We start from the raw sequence: 19589 nt of genomic DNA, 5'->3' as shown, positions 1-19589 counted from the left end.
GTGTAGCCTGTTTCTGTGTGCCTGTTTCTGTGTAGCCTGTTTCTGTTTGCCTGTTTCTGTGTAGCCTGTTTCTGTGTAGCCTGTTTCTGTGTGCCTGTTTCTGTGTAGCCTGTTTCTGTTTGCCTGTTTCTGTGTTGCCTGTTTCTGTGTAGCCTGTTTCTGTGTAGCCTGTTTGCCTGTTTCTGTGTAGCCTGTTTCTGTGTTGCCTGTTTCTGTGTAGCCTGTTTCTGTATAGCCTGTTTCTGTGTAGCCTGTTTCTGTGTTGCCTGTTTCTGTATAGCCTGTTTCTGTGTTGCCTGTTTCTGTGTGCCTGTTTCTGTGTTGCCTGTTTCTGTGTAGCCTGTTTCTGTGTAGCCTGTTTCTGTGTTGCCTGTTTCTGTGTAGCCTGTTTCTGTGTAGCCTGTTTCTGTGTTGCCTGTTTCTGTGTAGCCTGTTTCTGTGTAGCCTGTTTCTGTGTATTTACATTTAAGTCATTTAGCAGACGCTCTTATCCAGAGCCTGTTTCTGTGTAGCCTGTTTCTGTGTAGCCTGTCGGCGCGCAAAAACAGTCGGCGCGCAGAAACAGTCGGCGCGCAGAAACAGTCGGCGCGTAGAAACAGTCGTTCCTAAAGGCTTCCTCCAAAAACCTTCCCAGTTAAATGTTGCCTGTAAAGTCATCCACCTGGCAGAATGACGTCATGATGATGTCTATCATGGTGGGCGGTTGTTTGACAGACTCTCCCATCACATGTACACTGCTATAGAAACACAACAGTCTCTCCGGGGGACCATTCAATGAAAGGGCTGCTACTCTTGGCCTCATGATGTGGTTTAACAGTTGTTGTGGAATTAGAACTCAATTTGGTGTTTGTCCCATTTTGTGAAGTCTTGGTTGGTGAGCGGACCCCAGACCTCACAACCATAAAGGGCAATGGGCTCTATGACGGATTCAAGTATTTTTAGCCAGATCCTTATTGGTTTATTGAATTTTATGTTCCTTTTGATGGCATAGAATGCCCTTCTTGACTTTTTTCTCAGATCGTTCACAGCTTTGTGGAAGTTACCTGTGGTGCTGATGTTTAGGCCGAGGTATGTATAGTTTTTTGTGTGCTCTAGGGCAACAGTGTCTAGATGGAATTTGTATTTGTGGTCCTGGTGACTGGACCTTTTTTGGAACACCATTATTTTGGTCTTACTGAGCTTTACTGTCAGGGCCCAGGTCTGACAGAATCTGTGCATAAGATCTAGGTGCTGCTGTAGGCCCTCCTTGGTTGGTGACAGAAGTACCAGATCATCAGCAAACAGCAGACATTTGACTTCAGATTCTAGTAGGGTGAGGCCGGGTGCTGCAGACCTTTCTAGTGCCCGCGCCAGTTCGTTGATATATATGTTGAAGAGGGTGGGGCTTAAGCTGCATCCCTGTCTAACCCCACGACCCTGTGTGGAGAAATTTGTGTTTTTTGCCAATTTTAACCGCACACTTGTTGTTTGTGTACATGGATTTTATGATGTCATATGTTTTACCCCCAACACCACTTTCCATCAGTTTGTATAGCAGACCCTCATGCCAAATTGAGTCGAAGGCTTTTTTGCAATCAACAAAGCATGAGAAGACTTTGCCTTTGTTTTGGTTTGTTTGGTTGTCAATTAGGGTGTTTAGGGTGAATACATGGTCTGTTGTACGGTAATTTGGTGAAAAGCCAATTTGATATTCGCTCAGTACATTGTTTTCATTGAGGAAGTGTACGAGTCTGCTGTTAATGATAATGCAGAGGATTTTCCCAAGGTTACTGTTGACGCATATTCCATGGCAGTTATTGGGGTCAAATTTGTCTCCATATTTGTGGATTGGGGTGATCAGTCCTTGGTTCCAAATATTGGGGAAGATGCCAGAGCTAAGGATGATGTTAAAGAGTTTTAGTATAGCCAATTGGAATTTGTTGTCTGTATATTTGATCATTTCATTGAGGATACCATCAACACCACAGGCCTTGGAGGGTTTTTATTTTGTCCTGTAACTCATTCAATGTAATTGGAGAATCCAGTTGATTCTAAGATCTGTATTTGATCATGTATATGTTTTTACTCTTTGTTATAGAGCCAAAAAGATTGGAGAAGTGGTTTATCCATACATCTCCATTTTGGATAGATAATTATTCATGTTGTTTTTTGTTTAGTGTTTTCCAATTTTCCCAGAAGTGGTTAGAGTCTATGGATTCTTCAATTACATTGAGCTGATTTCTGACATGCTGTTCCTTCTTTTTCCGTAGTGTATTTCTGTATTGTTTTAGTGACTCACCTCTGTCTGTCTCTCTCTCTCTCTGTCTCTCTCTCTCTGTCTGTCTCTCTCTCTCTGTCTCTCTCTGTCTCTCTGTCTCTCTCTCTCTGTCTCTCTCTGTCTCTCTCTGTCTCTCTCTGTCTCTCTCAATTCAATTCAAGGGCTTTATTGGCATGGGAAACATGTGTTAACATTGCCAAAGCAAGTAAGGTAGATAATATATAAAGTGAAATAAACAATACAAATTAACAGTAGACATCACACATACAGAAGTTTCAAAACAATGAAGACATTACAAATGTCATATTATATATATATATATATATATATATATATATATATATATATATACAGTGTTTTTACAATGTACAAATGGTTAAGGACACAAGATAAAATAAATAAGCAAAGATATGGGTTGTATTTACAATGGTGCGTGTTCTTCACTGGTTGCCCTTTTCTCGTGGCAACAGGTCACAAATCTTGCTGCTCTGATGGCACACTGTGGAATTTCACCCAGTAGATATGGGAGTTTTTCAAAATTGGATTTGTTTTCAAATTCTTTGTGGATCTGTGTAATCTGAGGGATATATGTCTCTCTAATATGGTCATACATTGGGCAGGAGGTTAGGAAGTGCAGCTCAGTTTCCACCTCATTTTGTGGGCAGTGAGCACATAGCCTGTCTTCTCTTGAGAGCCATGTCTGCCTACGGCGGCCTTTCTCAATAGCAAGGCTATGCTCGCTGAGTCTGTACATAGTCAAAGCTTTCCTTAATTTTGGGTCAGTCACAGTGGTCAGGTATTCTGCCGCTGTGTACTCTCTGTGTAGGGCCAAATAGCATTCTAGTTTGCTCTGTTTTTTTGTTAATTCTTTCCAATGTGTCAAGTAATTATCTTTTTGTTTTCTCATGATTTGGTTGGGTCTAATTGTGCTGCTGTCATGGGGCTCTGTAGGGTGTGTTTGTGAACAGAGCCCCAGGACCAGCTTGCTTAGGGGACTCTTCTCCAGGTTCATATAGTCCTGTGTGGCTCAGTCGGTAGAGCATGGCGCTTGCAACGCCAAGCGTCGTGGGTTCGATTCCCACTGGGGCCACCCATATGCAAAAGTAGTGGCCCCAGCCGACTTGTAAGTCGCTTTGGACAAAAGCGTCTGCTAAATGGGATATATTATTATTATTATTATTATATATTATCTCTCTGTAGGTGATGGCTTTGTTGTGGAAGGTTTGGGAATCGCTTCCTTTTAGATGGTTATAGAATTTAACAGCTCTTTTCTGGATTTTGATAATTAGTGGGTATTGGCCTAATTCTGCTCTGCATGCATTATTTGGTGTTCTACGTTGTACACTCTCTCTGTCTCTCTGTCTCTCTGTCTCCATCTCTCTCTCTGTAACTCTCTGTCTCTCTGTCTCTCTCTCTGTCTCTTGTCTCTGTCTCTCTGTCTCTCTCGCTGTCTCTCTCTCTGTCTCTCTCTCTGTCTGTCAACCTCTGCTGTGTTATGTCTGATGTGTGTGTAAGTGTTGATTCTGAACATGTCTGTTTAGATCCTCTCTGAAGGTTGCGACCTCCCGGAGTGCTCCAGTCATAACAAACACACTGTTAAACCCATCAACACGCCTTGAAATGTTTGTGAGAGAGCTAGCTAACCTTGTGTGTGTAACTGTGTGTGTGTGTGTATGAGAGAGAGAGAGAGAGAGAGAGCGTGTGTGTGTGTGTGTATGAGAGATAATGCTAACCTTAACTGTGTGTATGTGAGAGAGAGAGTGTGTGTGTGTGTATGAGAGAGAATGCTAACTGTAACTGTGTGTGTGTGTGCGTGTGTGAGAGAGAGCATGCTAACTGTGTGTGTGTCTATGTGAGAGTGTGTGTGTATGAGAGAGAATGTTAACTGTGTGTGTGTGTGTGTGTGTGTGTGTGTGTGTGTGTGTGTGTGTGTGTGTGTGTGTGTGTGTGTGTGTGTGTGTGTGTGTGTGTGTGTGTGTGTGTGTGTGTGTGTGTGTGTGTGTGTGTATGAGAGAGAATGCTAACCTTAACTGTGTGTATGTGAGAGAGAGTGTGTGTATGGTGTATGAGAGAGAATGCTAACTGTAAGTGTGTGAGAGAGAGAATGCTTACTGTGTGTGTGTGTGTGTGTGTGAGAGAGAGAATGCTAACTGTAACTGTGTGTTAGAGAGAGAGAGAGCATACTGTAACGGCATGTGTGTGTGTGTGAGAGAGCATGCTAACTGTAACTGTGTGTGTGTGTGTGTGAGAGAGCATGCTAACTGTAACTGTGTGTGAGAGAGGGAGCATGCTAACTGTAACTGTGTGTGTGTGTGTGAGAGAGCATGCTAACTGTAACTGTGTGTGAGAGAGGGAGCATGCTAACTGTAACTGTGTGTGTGTGTGTGTGTGTGTGTGTGTGTGTGTGTGTGTGTGTGTGTGAGAGAGCATGCTAACTGTAACTGTGTGTGAGAGAGGGAGCATGCTAACTGTAACTGTGTGTGTGTGTGTGAGAGAGCATGCTAACTGTAACTGTGTGTGAGAGAGGGAGCATGCTAACTGTAACTGTGTGTGTGAGAGAGAGAGCATACTAACTGTAACTGTGTCTGTGTGTGTGTGAGAGCATGCTAACTGTAACTGTGTGTGTGTTAGAGAGCATGCTAACTGTAACTGTGTGAGAGAGAGAGCATGCTAACTGTAACTGTGTGAGAGAGAGAGCATACTAACTGTAACTGTGTGAGAGAGAGCATGCTAACTGTAACTGTGTGTGTGAGAGAGAGAGCATGCTAACTGTAACTGTGTGTGTGAGAGAGAGCTTGCTAACTGTAACTGTGTGTGTGTGAGAGAGAGCATGCTAACTGTAACTGTGTGTGTGTGAGAGAGAGCATGCTAACTGTAACTGTGTGTGTGAGAGAGAGCATGCTAACTGTAACTGTGTGTATGAGAGAGAGAGCATGCTAACTGTAACTGTGTGTGTGTGTGAGAGAGAGCATGCTAACTGTGTGTGTGAGAGAGAGAGCATGCTAACTGTAACTGTGTGTGTGTGTGAGAGAGAGAGCATGCTAACTGTAACTGTGTGTGTGTGAGAGAGAGAGAGAGCATGCTAACTGTAACTGTGTGTGTGTGTGAGAGAGAGCATGCTAACTGTAACTGTGTGTGTGTGTGAGAGAGAGCATGCTAACTGTGTGTGTGAGAGAGAGAGAGCATGCTAACTGTAACTGTGTGAGAGAGAGAGCATGCTAACTGTAACTGTGTGTGTGAGAGAGAGCATGCTAACTGTAACTGTGTGTGTGTGTGAGAGAGAGCATGCTAACTGTAACTGTGTGTGTGTGTGAGAGAGAGCATGCTAACTGTGTGTGTGAGAGAGAGAGCATGCTAACTGTAACTGTGTGTGTGTGTGAGAGAGAGCATGCTAACTGTAACTGTGTGTGAGAGAGGGAGCATGCTAACTGTAACTGTGTGTGTGTGTGTGTGTGTGAGAGAGCATGCTAACTGTAACTGTGTGTGAGAGAGGGAGCATGCTAACTGTAACTGTGTGTGTGTGTGTGAGAGAGCATGCTAACTGTAACTGTGTGTGAGAGAGGGAGCATGCTAACTGTAACTGTGTGTGTGAGAGAGAGAGCATACTAACTGTAACTGTGTCTGTGTGTGTGAGAGAGCATGCTAACTGTAACTGTGTGTGTGTTAGAGAGCATGCTAACTGTAACTGTGTGAAAGAGAGAGCATGCTAACTGTAACTGTGTGAGAGAGAGAGCATACTAACTGTAACTGTGTGAGAGAGAGCATGCTAACTGTAACTGTGTGTGTGAGAGAGAGAGAATGCTAACTGTAACTGTGTGTGTGAGAGAGAGAGCATGCTAACTGTAACTGTGTGTGTGTGTGAGAGAGAGCATGCTAACTGTAACTGTGTGTGTGTGAGAGAGAGCATGCTAACTGTAACTGTGTGTGTGTGAGAGAGAGCATGCTAACTGTAACTGTGTGTGTGAGAGAGAGCATGCTAACTGTAACTGTGTGTGTGAGAGAGAGAGCATGCTAACTGTAACTGTGTGTGTGTGTGAGAGAGAGCATGCTAACTGTGTGTGTGAGAGAGAGAGCATGCTAACTGTAACTGTGTGTGTGTGTGAGAGAGAGAGCATGCTAACTGTAACTGTGTGTGTGTGAGAGAGAGAGAGAGCATGCTAACTGTAACTGTGTGTGTGTGTGAGAGAGAGCATGCTAACTGTAACTGTGTGTGTGTGTGAGAGAGAGCATGCTAACTGTGTGTGTGTGAGAGAGAGAGCATGCTAACTGTAACTGTGTGAGAGAGAGAGCATGCTAACTGTAACTGTGTGTGTGAGAGAGAGCATGCTAACTGTAACTGTGTGTGTGTGTGAGAGAGAGCATGCTAACTGTAACTGTGTGTGTGTGTGAGAGAGAGCATGCTAACTGTGTGTGTGAGAGAGAGAGCATGCTAACTGTAACTGTGTGTGTGTGTGAGAGAGAGCATGCTAACTGTAACTGTGTGTGAGAGAGGGAGCATGCTAACTGTAACTGTGTGTGTGTGTGTGTGTGTGAGAGAGCATGCTAACTGTAACTGTGTGTGAGAGAGGGAGCATGCTAACTGTAACTGTGTGTGTGTGTGTGAGAGAGCATGCTAACTGTAACTGTGTGTGAGAGAGGGAGCATGCTAACTGTAACTGTGTGTGTGAGAGAGAGAGCATACTAACTGTAACTGTGTCTGTGTGTGTGAGAGAGCATGCTAACTGTAACTGTGTGTGTGTTAGAGAGCATGCTAACTGTAACTGTGTGAAAGAGAGAGCATGCTAACTGTAACTGTGTGAGAGAGAGAGCATACTAACTGTAACTGTGTGTGTGAGAGAGAGCATGCTAACTGTAACTGTGTGTGTGAGAGAGAGAGCATGCTAACTGTAACTGTGTGTGTGTGTGAGAGAGAGCATGCTAACTGTGTGTGTGAGAGAGAGAGCATGCTAACTGTAACTGTGTGTGTGTGTGAGAGAAAGAGCATGCTAACTGTAACTGTGTGTGTGAGAGAGAGAGAGCATGCTAACTGTAACTGTGTGTGTGTGTGAGAGAGAGCATGCTAACTGTAACTGTGTGAGAGAGCGAGCATGCTAACTGTAACTGTGTGTGTGAGAGAGAGCATGCTAACTGTAACTGTGTGTGTGTGTGAGAGAGAGCATGCTAACTGTAACTGTGTGTGTGTGTGAGAGAGAGCATGCTAACTGTGTGTGTGAGAGAGAGAGCATGCTAACTGTAACTGTGTGTGTGTGTGTGAGAGAGAGCATGCTAACTGTGTGTGTGAGAGAGAGAGAGCATGCTAACTGTAACTGTGTGTGTGTGAGAGAGAGCATGCTAACTGTAACTGTGTGTGTGTGTGAGAGAGAGCATGCTAACTGTGTGTGTGAGAGAGAGAGCATGCTAACTGTAACTGTGTGTGTGTGTGAGAGAGAGCATGCTAACTGTAACTGTGTGTGAGAGAGGGAGCATGCTAACTGTAACTGTGTGTGTGTGTGTGTGTGTGAGAGAGCATGCTAACTGTAACTGTGTGTGAGAGAGGGAGCATGCTAACTGTAACTGTGTGTGTGTGTGTGAGAGAGCATGCTAACTGTAACTGTGTGTGAGAGAGGGAGCATGCTAACTGTAACTGTGTGTGTGAGAGAGAGAGCATACTAACTGTAACTGTGTCTGTGTGTGTGAGAGAGCATGCTAACTGTAACTGTGTGTGTGTTAGAGAGCATGCTAACTGTAACTGTGTGAAAGAGAGAGCATGCTAACTGTAACTGTGTGAGAGAGAGAGCATACTAACTGTAACTGTGTGAGAGAGAGCATGCTAACTGTAACTGTGTGTGTGAGAGAGAGAGCATGCTAACTGTAACTGTGTGTGTGAGAGAGAGAGCATGCTAACTGTAACTGTGTGTGTGTGAGAGAGAGCATGCTAACTGTAACTGTGTGTGTGTGAGAGAGAGCATGCTAACTGTAACTGTGTGTGTGAGAGAGAGCATGCTAACTGTAACTGTGTGTGTGAGAGAGAGAGCATGCTAACTGTAACTGTGTGTGTGTGTGAGAGAGAGCATGCTAACTGTGTGTGTGAGAGAGAGCATGCTAACTGTAACTGTGTGTGTGTGTGAGAGAAAGAGCATGCTAACTGTAACTGTGTGTGTGTGAGAGAGAGAGAGCATGCTAACTGTAACTGTGTGTGTGTGTGAGAGAGCATGCTAACTGTAACTGTGTGAGAGAGCGAGCATGCTAACTGTAACTGTGTGTGTGAGAGAGAGCATGCTAACTGTAACTGTGTGTGTGTGTGAGAGAGAGCATGCTAACTGTAACTGTGTGTGTGTGTGAGAGAGAGCATGCTAACTGTGTGTGTGAGAGAGAGAGCATGCTAACTGTAACTGTGTGTGTGTGTGTGAGAGAGAGCATGCTAACTGTGTGTGTGAGAGAGAGAGAGCATGCTAACTGTAACTGTGTGAGAGAGAGAGCATGCTAACTGTAACTGTGTGAGAGAGGTAGAGCATGCTAACTCTAACTGTGTGTGTGAGAGAGAGAGAGCATGCTAACTGTGTGTGTGAGAGAGAGAGCATGCTAACTGTAACTGTGTGTGTGAGAGAGAGCATGCTAACTGTAACTGTGTGTGTGTGTGAGAGAGAGCATGCTAACTGTAACTGTGTGTGTGTGTGAGAGAGAGCATGCTAACTGTGTGTGTGAGAGAGAGAGCATGCTAACTGTAACTGTGTGTGTGTGTGAGAGAGAGCATGCTAACTGTAACTGTGTGTGAGAGAGGGAGCATGCTAACTGTAACTGTGTGTGTGTGTGTGTGTGTGAGAGAGCATGCTAACTGTAACTGTGTGTGAGAGAGGGAGCATGCTAACTGTAACTGTGTGAGAGAGGTAGAGCATGCTAACTCTAACTGTGTGTGTGAGAGAGAGAGAGCATGCTAACTGTGTGTGTGAGAGAGAGAGCATGCTAACTGTAACTGTGTGTGTGAGAGAGAGCATGCTAACTGTAACTGTGTGTGTGTGTGAGAGAGAGCATGCTAACTGTAACTGTGTGTGTGTGTGAGAGAGAGCATGCTAACTGTGTGTGTGAGAGAGAGAGCATGCTAACTGTAACTGTGTGTGTGTGTGAGAGAGAGCATGCTAACTGTAACTGTGTGTGAGAGAGGGAGCATGCTAACTGTAACTGTGTGTGTGTGTGTGTGTGTGAGAGAGCATGCTAACTGTAACTGTGTGTGAGAGAGGGAGCATGCTAACTGTAACTGTGTGTGTGTGTGTGAGAGAGCATGCTAACTGTAACTGTGTGTGAGAGAGGGAGCATGCTAACTGTAACTGTGTGTGTGAGAGAGAGAGCATACTAACTGTAACTGTGTCTGTGTGTGTGAGAGAGCATGCTAACTGTAACTGTGTGTGTGTTAGAGAGCATGCTAACTGTAACTGTGTGAGAGAGAGAGCATGCTAACTGTAACTGTGTGAGAGAGAGAGCATACTAACTGTAACTGTGTGAGAGAGAGCATGCTAACTGTAACTGTGTGTGTGAGAGAGAGAGCATGCTAACTGTAACTGTGTGTGTGAGAGAGAGAGCATGCTAACTGTAACTGTGTGTGTGTGAGAGAGAGCATGCTAACTGTAACTGTGTGTGTGTGAGAGAGAGCATGCTAACTGTAACTGTGTGTGTGAGAGAGAGCATGCTAACTGTAACTGTGTGTGTGAGAGAGAGAGCATGCTAACTGTAACTGTGTGTGTGTGTGAGAGAGAGCATGCTAACTGTGTGTGTGAGAGAGAGAGCATGCTAACTGTAACTGTGTGTGTGTGTGAGAGAAAGAGCATGCTAACTGTAACTGTGTGTGTGTGAGAGAGAGAGAGCATGCTAACTGTAACTGTGTGTGTGTGTGAGAGAGAGCATGCTAACTGTAACTGTGTGAGAGAGCGAGCATGCTAACTGTAACTGTGTGTGTGAGAGAGAGCATGCTAACTGTAACTGTGTGTGTGTGTGAGAGAGAGCATGCTAACTGTAACTGTGTGTGTGTGTGAGAGAGAGCATGCTAACTGTGTGTGTGAGAGAGAGAGCATGCTAACTGTAACTGTGTGTGTGTGTGTGAGAGAGAGCATGCTAACTGTGTGTGTGAGAGAGAGAGCATGCTAACTGTAACTGTGTGAGAGAGAGAGCATGCTAACTGTAACTGTGTGAGAGAGGTAGAGCATGCTAACTCTAACTGTGTGTGTGAGAGAGAGAGAGCATGCTAACTGTGTGTGTGAGAGAGAGAGCATGCTAACTGTAACTGTGTGTGTGTGAGAGGGAGAGCATGCTAACTGTAACTATGTGAGAGAGCGAGAGCATGCTAACTGTAACTGTGTGTGTGAGAGAGAGAATGCTAACTGTAACTGTGTGTGTGTGAGAGAGAGAGCATGCTAACTGTAACTGTGTGTGTGAGAGAGGGAGCATGCTAACTGTAACTGTGTGTGTGTGAGAGAGAGAGCATGCTAACTGTAACTGTGTGTGTGAGAGAGGGAGCATGCTAACTGTAACTGTGTGTGTGTGTGAGAGAGAGCATGCTAACTGTAACTGTGTGTGAGAGATAGAGCATGCTAACTGTAACTGTGTGTGAGAGAGAGAGAGCATGCTAACTGTAACTGTGTGTGTGAGAGAGAGAATGCTAACTGTAACTGTGTGTGTGTGTGAGAGAGAGAGCATGCTAACTGTAACTGTGTGTGTGTGTGTGTGTGAGAGAGAGAGCATGCTAACTGTAACTGTGTGTGTGTGAGAGAGAGAGAGCATGCTAACTGTAACTGTGTGTGTGTGTGAGAGAGCATGCTAACTGTAACTGTGTGAGAGAGAGCATGCTAACTGTAACTGTGTGAGAGAGAGAGCATGCTAACTGTAACTGTGTGTGAGAGAGAGAGCATGCTAACTGTAACTGTGTGTGAGAGAGAGAGAGCATGCTAACTGTAACTGTGTGTGTGTGTGTGAGAGAGAGAGCATGGTAACTGTAACTGTGTGTGTGTGAGAGAGAGAGCATGCTAACTGTAACTGTGTGTGTGTGAGAGAGAGCATGCTAACTGTAACGGTGTGTGTGTGAGAGAGAGCATGCTAACTGTAACTGTGTGTGTGTGAGAGAGAGCATGCTAACTGTAACTGTGTGTGTGTGAGAGAGAGCATGCTAACTGTAACTGTGTGAGAGAGAGAGAGCATGCTAACTGTAACGGTGTGTGTGTGAGAGAGAGCATGCTAACTGTAACTGTGTGTGTGTGAGAGAGAGCATGCTAACTGTAACTGTGTGTGTGTGAGAGAGAGAGCATGCTAACTGTAACTGTGTGTGTGTGTGAGAGAGAGAGCATGCTAACTGTAACTGTGTGTGTGAGAGAGAGCATGCTAACTGTAACTGTGTGTTCCAGGATGATGTGATGATGCCTCAGCGAATACATCTCCAATACGAGGCCTGCCTCTTCAACTCTACCTCTGTAAGTACTACTGTCTGTCTAGAGCCCAGGGAGAACAGCTCTAGTCTGTTGAGTTATCCCTCCCTCTAGAGCCCAGGGAGAACAGCTCTAGTTTGAGGAGTTATCCCTCCCTCTAGAGCCCAGGGAGAACAGCTCTAGTCTGTTGAGTTATCCCTCCCTCTAGAGCCCTCCCTCTAGAGCCCAGGGAGAACAGCTCTAGTCTGTTGAGTTATCCCTCCCTCTAGAGCCCTCCCTCTAGAGCCCAGGGAGAACAGCTCTAGTCTGTTGAGTTTTCCCTCCCTCTAGAGCCCAGGGAGAACAGCTCTAGTCTGTTGAGTTATCCCTCCCTCTAGAGCCCAGGGAGAACAGCTCTAGTCTGTTGAGTTATCCCTCCCTCTAGAGCCCTCCCTCTAGAGCCCAGGGAGAACAGCTCTAGTCTGTTGAGTTTTCCCTCCCTCTAGAGCCCAGGGAGAACAGCTCTAGTCTGTTGAGTTATCCCTCCCTCTAGAGCCCAGGGAGAACAGCTCTAGTCTGTTGAGTTATCCCTCCCTCTAGAGCCCAGGGAGAACAGCTCTAGTCTGTTGAGTTATCCCTCCCTCTAGAGCCCAGGGAGAACAGCTCTAGTCTGATGAATTATCCCTCCCTCTGTCCATCTCCTCCCTCCATATCTCCATCAATCTCTTCCCTCCTATCCATTTCCTCCCTCCATATCTTGGGGCGGCAGGGTAGCCTAGTGGTTAGAGCGTTGGACTAGTAACCGGAAGGTTGCAAGTTCAAATCCCCGAGCTGACAAGGTACAAATCTGTTGTTCTGCCCCTGAACAGGCAGTTAACCCACTGTTCCTAGGCCGTCATTGAAAATAAGAATTTGTTCTTAACTGACTTGCCTAGTTAAATAAAGGTAAAATAAATAAAAATAAATAAATACAAATCTCCATCCATCTCCTCCTTCCCTCTCTCCATCTCTCTCTCTCCCTCTCTACCTCCTGCTCTCCCTGTCTCCATCCATCTCCTCCTTCCCTCTCTCCATCTCTCTCTCCCTCTCTACCTCCTGCTCTCCCTGTCTCCATCCATCTCCTCCTTCCCTCTCTCCATCTCTCTCTCTCCCTCTCTACCTCCTGCTCTCCCTGTCTCCATCCATCTCCTCCTTCCCTCTCTCCATCTCTCTCTCTACCTCCTGCTCTCCCTGTCTCCATCCATCTCCTCCTTCCCTCTCTCCATCTCTCTCTCTCCCTCTCTACCTCCTGCTCTCCCTGTCTCCTCTAAATGATCATAACAGACAGGAAAACTTTAACATTCTGTATGTCCGGAATTCCCCACATTCCTTCTGTCCTGTGCACTGGGGTTGTGTTTCTGGTAGAGTGGTGTGGGTGGGTGTATATTAAGGTGTGACTGGGGTCGTGTTTCTGGTAGAGTGGTGTGGGTGGGTGTATATTAAGGTGTGACTGGGGTCGTGTTTCTGGTAGAGTGGTGTGGGTGGGTGTATATTAAGGTGTGACTGGGGTCGTGTTTCTGGTAGAGTGGTGTGGGTGGGTGTATATTAAGGTGTGACTGGGGTCGTGTTTCTGGTAGAGTGGTGTGGGTGGGTGTATATTAAGGTGTGACTGGGGTCGTGTTTCTGGTAGAGTGGTGTGGGTGGGTGTATATTAAGGTGTGACTGGGGTCGTGTTTCTGGTAGAGTGGTGTGGGTGGGTGTATATTAAGGTGTGTCTCAGTGTGAGCTGTGGGGGTCATGTGTAGTAGGTGAGGGAGAGTTGCAGGAGATAGGGGGGGGGGTGGCTAGAGAGAGAGGGACCGAGAGGTAATAGAGAGATAATAGAGAGACAGAGAGATAATAGATAGACAGAGAGATAATAGAGAGACAGAGAGATAATAGAGAGACAGAGTGAGTGAATGGGGAAAAAGGGAATTAAGGCCATGTGGTTTTCTCTGCTTATTTGCCCTTTGAACTGTGTGGGTGTGTAGCAGACAGGGTGTAGAGAGGAAATGAGAGGGATTGGTTCAGCTATGTGGAATAATAATATGGGTTCACTTTAGGGTTGTTTTACATCTCCACTGGTAGATCATTCCTCTCTGTCTGGTAGATCATTCCTCTCTGTCTGGTAGATCATTCCTCTCTGTCTGGTAGATCATTCCTCTCTGTCTGTCTGGTAGATCATTCCTCTCTGTCTGGTAGATCATTCCTCTCTGTCTGGTAGATCATTCCTCTGTCTGGTAGATCATTCCTCTCTGTGTGGTAGATCATTCCTCTCTGTCTGGTAGATCATTCCTCTCTGTCTGTCTGGTAGATCATTCCTCTCTGTCTGGTAGATCATTCCTCTCTGTCTGGTAGATCATTCCTCTCTGTCTGGTAGATCATTCCTCTCTGTCTGTCTGGTAGATCATTCCTCTCTGTCTGGTAGATCATTCCTCTCTGTCTGGTAGATCATTCCTCTCTGTCTGGTAGATCATTCCTCTCTGTCTGGTAGATCATTCCTCTCTGTCTGTCTGGTAGATCATTCCTCTCTGTCTGTCTGGTAGATCATTCCTCTCTGTCTGGTAGATCATTCCTCTCTGTCTGGTAGATCATTCCTCTCTGTCTGGTAGATCATTCCTCTCTGTCTGTCTGGTAGATCATTCCTCTCTGTCTGGTAGATCATTCCTCTCTGTCTGGTAGATCATTCCTCTCTGTCTGGTAGATCATTCCTCTCTGTCTGGTAGATCATTCCTCTCTGTCTGTCTGGTAGATCATTCCTCTCTGTCTGGTTGATCATTCCTCTCTGTCTGGTAGATCATTCCTCTCTGTCTGGTAGATCATCTGTCTGGTAGATCATCTGTCTGGTAGATCATTCCTCTCTGTCTGGTAGATCATTCCTCTCTGTCTGGTAGATCATTCCTCTCTGTCTGTCTGGTAGATCATTCCACTCTGTCTGTCTGGTAGATCATTCCACTCTGTCTGTCTGGTAGATCATTCCACTCTGTCTGGTAGATCATTCCTCTCTGTCTGGTAGATCATTCCTCTCTGTCTGGTAGATCATTCCTCTCTGTCTGTCTGGTAGATCATTCCACTCTGTCTGTCTGGTAGATCATTCCACTCTGTCTGTCTGGTAGATCATTCCACTCTGTCTGGTAGATCATTCCTCTCTGTGTGGTAGATCATTCCTCTCTGTCTGGTAGATCATTCCTCTCTGTCTGTCTGGTAGATCATTCCTCTCTGTCTGGTAGATCATTCCTCTCTGTCTGGTAGATCATTCCTCTCTGTCTGGTAGATCATTCCTCTCTGTCTGGTAGATCATTCCTCTCTGTCTAGTAGATCATTCCTCTCTGTCTGTCTGGTAGATCATTCCTCTCTGTCTGGTAGATCATTCCTCTCTGTCTGTCTGGTAGATCATTCCACTCTGTCTGTCTGGTAGATCATTCCACTCTGTCTGTCTGGTAGATCATTCCACTCTGTCTGGTAGATCATTCCTCTCTGTCTGGTAGATCATTCCTCTCTGTCTGGTAGATCATTCCTCTCTGTCTGGTAGATCATTCCTCTCTGTCTGGTAGATCATTCCTCTCTGTCTAGTAGATCATTCCTCTCTGTCTGTCTGGTAGATCATTCCTCTCTGTCTGGTAGATCATTCCTCTCTGTCTGTCTGGTAGATCATTCCTCTCTGTCTGTCTGGTAGATCATTCCTCTCTGTCTGTCTGGTAGATCATTCCTCTCTGTCTGTCTGGTAGATCATTCCTCTCTGTCTGGTAGATCATTCCACTCTGTCTGGTTGATCATTCCTCTCTGTCTGGTAGATCATTCCTCTCTGTCTGTCTGGTAGATCATTCCTCTCTGTCTGGTAGATCATTCCACTCTGTCTGGTAGATCATTCCTCTCTGTCTGGTAGATCATTCCTCTCTGTCTGTCTGGTAGATCATTCCTCTCTGTCTGGTTGATCATTCCTCTCTGTCTGGTAGATCATTCCACTCTGTCTGGTAGATCATTCCTCTCTGTCTGTCTGGTAGATCATTCCTCTCTGTCTGGTAGATCATTCCTCTCTGTCTGTCTGGTAGATCATTCCTCTCTGTCTGTCTGGTAGATCATTCCTCTCTGTCTGGTAGATCATTCCTCTCTGTCTGGTAGATCATTCCACTCTGTCTGGTAGATCATTCATCTCTGTCTGGTAGATCATTCCTCTCTGTCTGGTAGATCATTCCTCTCTGTCTGGTAGATCATTCCTCTCCATCTGTCTGGTAGATCATTCTCGCTCGATTCTCGGTCATTGATGCTGAACAGAAAAAGCATTCAATCAAATGTTACAGTGCCTTGCGAAAGTATTCGGCCCCCTTGAACTTTGCGACCTTTTGCCACATTTCAGGCTTCAGCAAGGGCATTGAAGAGGAAACGTGGCTGGGTCTTTCAGCATGACAATGATCCCAAACACACCGCCCAGGCAAAGAAGGAGTGGTTTCGTAAGAAGCATTTCAAGGTCCTGGAGTGTCCTAGCCAGTCTCCAGATCTCAACCCCATAGAAAATCTTTGGAGGGAGTTGAAAGTCCGTGTTGCCCAGCAACAGCCCCAAAACATCACTGCTCTAGAGGAGATCTGCATGGAGGAATGGGCCAAAATACCAGCAATAGTGTGTGAAAACCTTGTGAAGACTTACAGAAAACGTTTGACCTCTGTCATTGCCAACAAAGAGTATATAACAAAGTATTGAAATACATTTTTGTTATTGACCAAATACTTATTTTCCACCATAATTTGCAAATAAATTCTTTAAAAATCCTACAATGTGATTTTCTGGATTTTTTTTCTAATTTTGTCTGTCATAGTTGAAGTATACATATGATGAAAATTACAGGCCTCTCATCTTTTTAAGTGGGAGAATTTGCACAATTGGTGGCTGACTAAATACTTTTTTGCCCCACTGTAGGTATTACAGACTCCGACAGGGAGAGGTTGAAAATGTCAGTGAAGACACTTGCCAGTTCATCCGCGCATGCCTCGAGCACACGTCCTGGTAATCCGTCTGGCCACGCGGCTTTGTGAATGTTGACCTGTTTATTAGTCTTGCTCACATTGGCTACAGAGAGCTTGATCACACAGTCGTCCGGAACAGCTGGTGTTCTCATGCATGCTTAAGTGTTGCTTGCCTCAAAGCGAGCATAAAAGGCATTTAGCTCGTCTGGTAGGCTCGCTTCACTGGGCAGCTCGAGGCTGGGTTTCTCTTTGTAGTTCGTGATATTTTTAGAGCCCTGCCACATCCGACGAGCGTCAGAGCCGGTGTAGCAGGCTATTGACAAATAGACACACACCCCCGCCCCTCGTCTTAACAGACGTCGTTTCTCTGTCCAGCCGATGCACTGAGAAGCCAGCCAGCCAGCTCTTTATTATCCTTGTCATTCAGCCACGTCTCGGTGAAACATAAGATATTACAGTTTTTAATTTGGTAGGAAAGATTTAATCGTAAATCGTCCAGTTAGTTTTCCAATGACACGTTGGCCATACATCATATGTGATCAGTGTGGTTTGTGTGTGAGTGTCTGTGTTGATCACATGTATCGAGTAGATCACTAAGAGATGTGTCTGTGTTTCTCTCAGTTGATTGGCTGTCAGGTCCGCAGGGATCCAGAGGGATCTACTGAGCGCTACACACGCTGGATCAACAACATCAGCCAGGATCAACTCAGCACCCAGGTAACACACACTCAGGATGTGTGTGTATGTGGAGGTCGCGTGTCAGGCAGTGGCCAGGTCTGATTGAAACAGGATGGAGCCTGCAGTTTCCACACACACACACACACGAACACACACACACACACACACACACACACACACCAGAGGAAACACACCAGAGGAAACAGGAGGACCACTTGTGTAAAATTCCAGAACTATTTTACCTACGTGTGTGTGTGTGTGACAGAGAGAGAGATGACTCCTGGCTTTAGGCTTTAGGATGGGCTGGTATTAGAGGTCGGCTGATACCGATTATTGGAGGTCCCAAAAAGCCGATACCGATTATTGGAGGCCCAAAGAAAACGATACCGATTATTGGAGGCCCAAAGAAAACGATACCGATTATTGGAGGCCCAAAAAAAGACGATACTGATTATTGGAGGCCCAAAAAAAAGGCGATACCGATTATTGGAGGCCCAAAAAAAGGCGATACCGATTATTGGAGGCCCAAAAAAAGACTATACCGATTATTGGAGGACCAAAAAAAGATGATCCCGATTATTGGAGGCCCAAAAAAAGATGATACCGATTATTGGAGGCCCAAAAAAAGACGATACCGATTATTGGATGCCCAAAAAAAAAAAGGCGATACCGATTATTGGAGGCCCAAAAAAAGGCGATACCGATTATTGGAGGCCCAAAAAAAGACGATACCGATTATTGGAGGCCCAAAAAAAGACGATACCGATTATTGGAGGACCAAAAAAAGACGATACCGATTATTGGAGGACCAAAAAAAGACGATACCGATTATTGGAGGACCAAAAAACGACGATACCGATTATTGGAGGACCAAAAAACCGATTTATCTGTCGCTTTTATTTTTTATTTGTATTTGTAATAATGATAATTACAACAATACTGAATTAACACTTATTTTAACGTAATATAATACATCAATAAAATCCATTGAGCCTCAAATAAATAATGAAACATGTTCAATTTGGTTTAAATAATGCAAAAACAAAGTGTTGGAGAAGTAAAAGTAAGAGTGCAATATGTGCCATGTAAGAAAGCTAACGTTTCAGTTCTTTGAGATTCAGAACATATGAAAGCTGTTTGTTCCTTTTAACATGAGTCTTCAATATTCCCGGGTAAGAAGTTTTAGGTTGTAGTTATTATAGGACTTATAGGACTATTTCCCTCTATACCATTTGTATTTCATTAACCTTTGACTATTGGATGTTCTTATAGGCACTTTAGTATTGCCCGTGTAACAGTAAAGCTTCCGTCCCTCTCCTTGCTCCTCCCTGGGCTCGAACCAGGAACACAACAACAACAGCCACCCTCGAAGCAGCGTTGCCCATGCAGAGCAAGGGAAACAACCACAGGCCCAGAGCGAGTGACGTTTAAAATGCTATTAGCGCGCGCTAACTAGCTAGCCATTTCACTTCAGTTACACCAGCCTCATCTCGGGAGTTGATTGGCTTGAAGTCATAAACAGCGCAATGCTTGACGCACAACGTGCTGTTTGAATTAATGTTTACGTGCCTGCTTCTGCCTACCACCACTCAGTCCGATACTTAGATACGTGTATGCTTGTATGCTCAGTCAGATTATATGCAACGCAGGACACGCTAGATAATATCTAGTAATATCAACAACCATGTGTAGTTAACTAGTGGTTATGATTGATTGTTTTTTATAAGATAAGTTTAATGCTAGCTAGCAACTTACCTTGGCTTACTGCATTTGCGTAACAGGCAGTCTCCTTGTGGAGTGCAACGAGAGAGAGTCAGGTCGTTATTGCGTTGGACTAGTTAACTGTAAGGTTGCAAGATTGGATCCCCCGAGCTGACAAGGTGAAAATCTGTTGTTCTGCCCCTGAACAAGGCAGTTAACCCACCGTTCCTAGGCCGTCATTGAAAATAAGAATGTGTTCTTAACTGACTTGCCTGGTTAAATAAAGGTATATAAAAATTTAAAAAATCAGCAAATTTACCAATTTCCCATTGTTATGAAAATTTGAAATCGGCCCTAATTAATCAGTCATTCCGATTAATCGGTCGACCTCTAGCTGGTATCGCGCAAAAATTCCGGTTGAAAGATTTCCGGAATCAGGAGAGAATATTAATCTTCCAACCAGGATTTCTGGAAAACCTGGGAATTTTCTGAAAGTTGGCTGAATTTTACAAGCCTAAATACTTGAGTGGAAAGTAGAGCTCTGTGATTCAGCTCTAACTCAGGGGGAAGAAAGTAGAGCTCTGTGATTCAGCTCTATCTCAGGG

General features: G+C 45.0%; 1 protein-coding gene across 12 annotated transcripts in view; it reads left to right on the top strand.

Moving 5' to 3' along the window:
• Nucleotides 1-19589, top strand: part of LOC135530026 (queuosine-tRNA galactosyltransferase-like) — a 60247-nt gene that overhangs the window by 18836 nt on the left and 21822 nt on the right. For 7 of the 12 annotated variants that reach the window (XM_064958416.1, XM_064958413.1, XM_064958412.1 and 4 more), the window contains 2 exons: nt 11626-11691; nt 17227-17322. In XM_064958416.1, the coding sequence (XP_064814488.1) occupies nt 11626-11691; nt 17227-17322 (162 nt within the window). Of the gene's footprint in view, nt 1-1049; nt 1069-11625; nt 11692-16000; nt 16336-16558; nt 16646-17226; nt 17323-19589 lie in introns of those variants that run through there. The other 5 variants (XM_064958417.1, XM_064958423.1, XM_064958418.1 and 2 more) reach the window with 4 other exon arrangements.

Source organism: Oncorhynchus masou, unplaced genomic scaffold (assembly GCF_036934945.1).
Source record: "Oncorhynchus masou masou isolate Uvic2021 unplaced genomic scaffold, UVic_Omas_1.1 unplaced_scaffold_1237, whole genome shotgun sequence".
NCBI lineage: Eukaryota > Metazoa > Chordata > Actinopteri > Salmoniformes > Salmonidae > Oncorhynchus > Oncorhynchus masou.
Note: the sequence above shows the minus strand (reverse complement) of the source record. Positions and strands in the feature narration are given on the sequence as shown.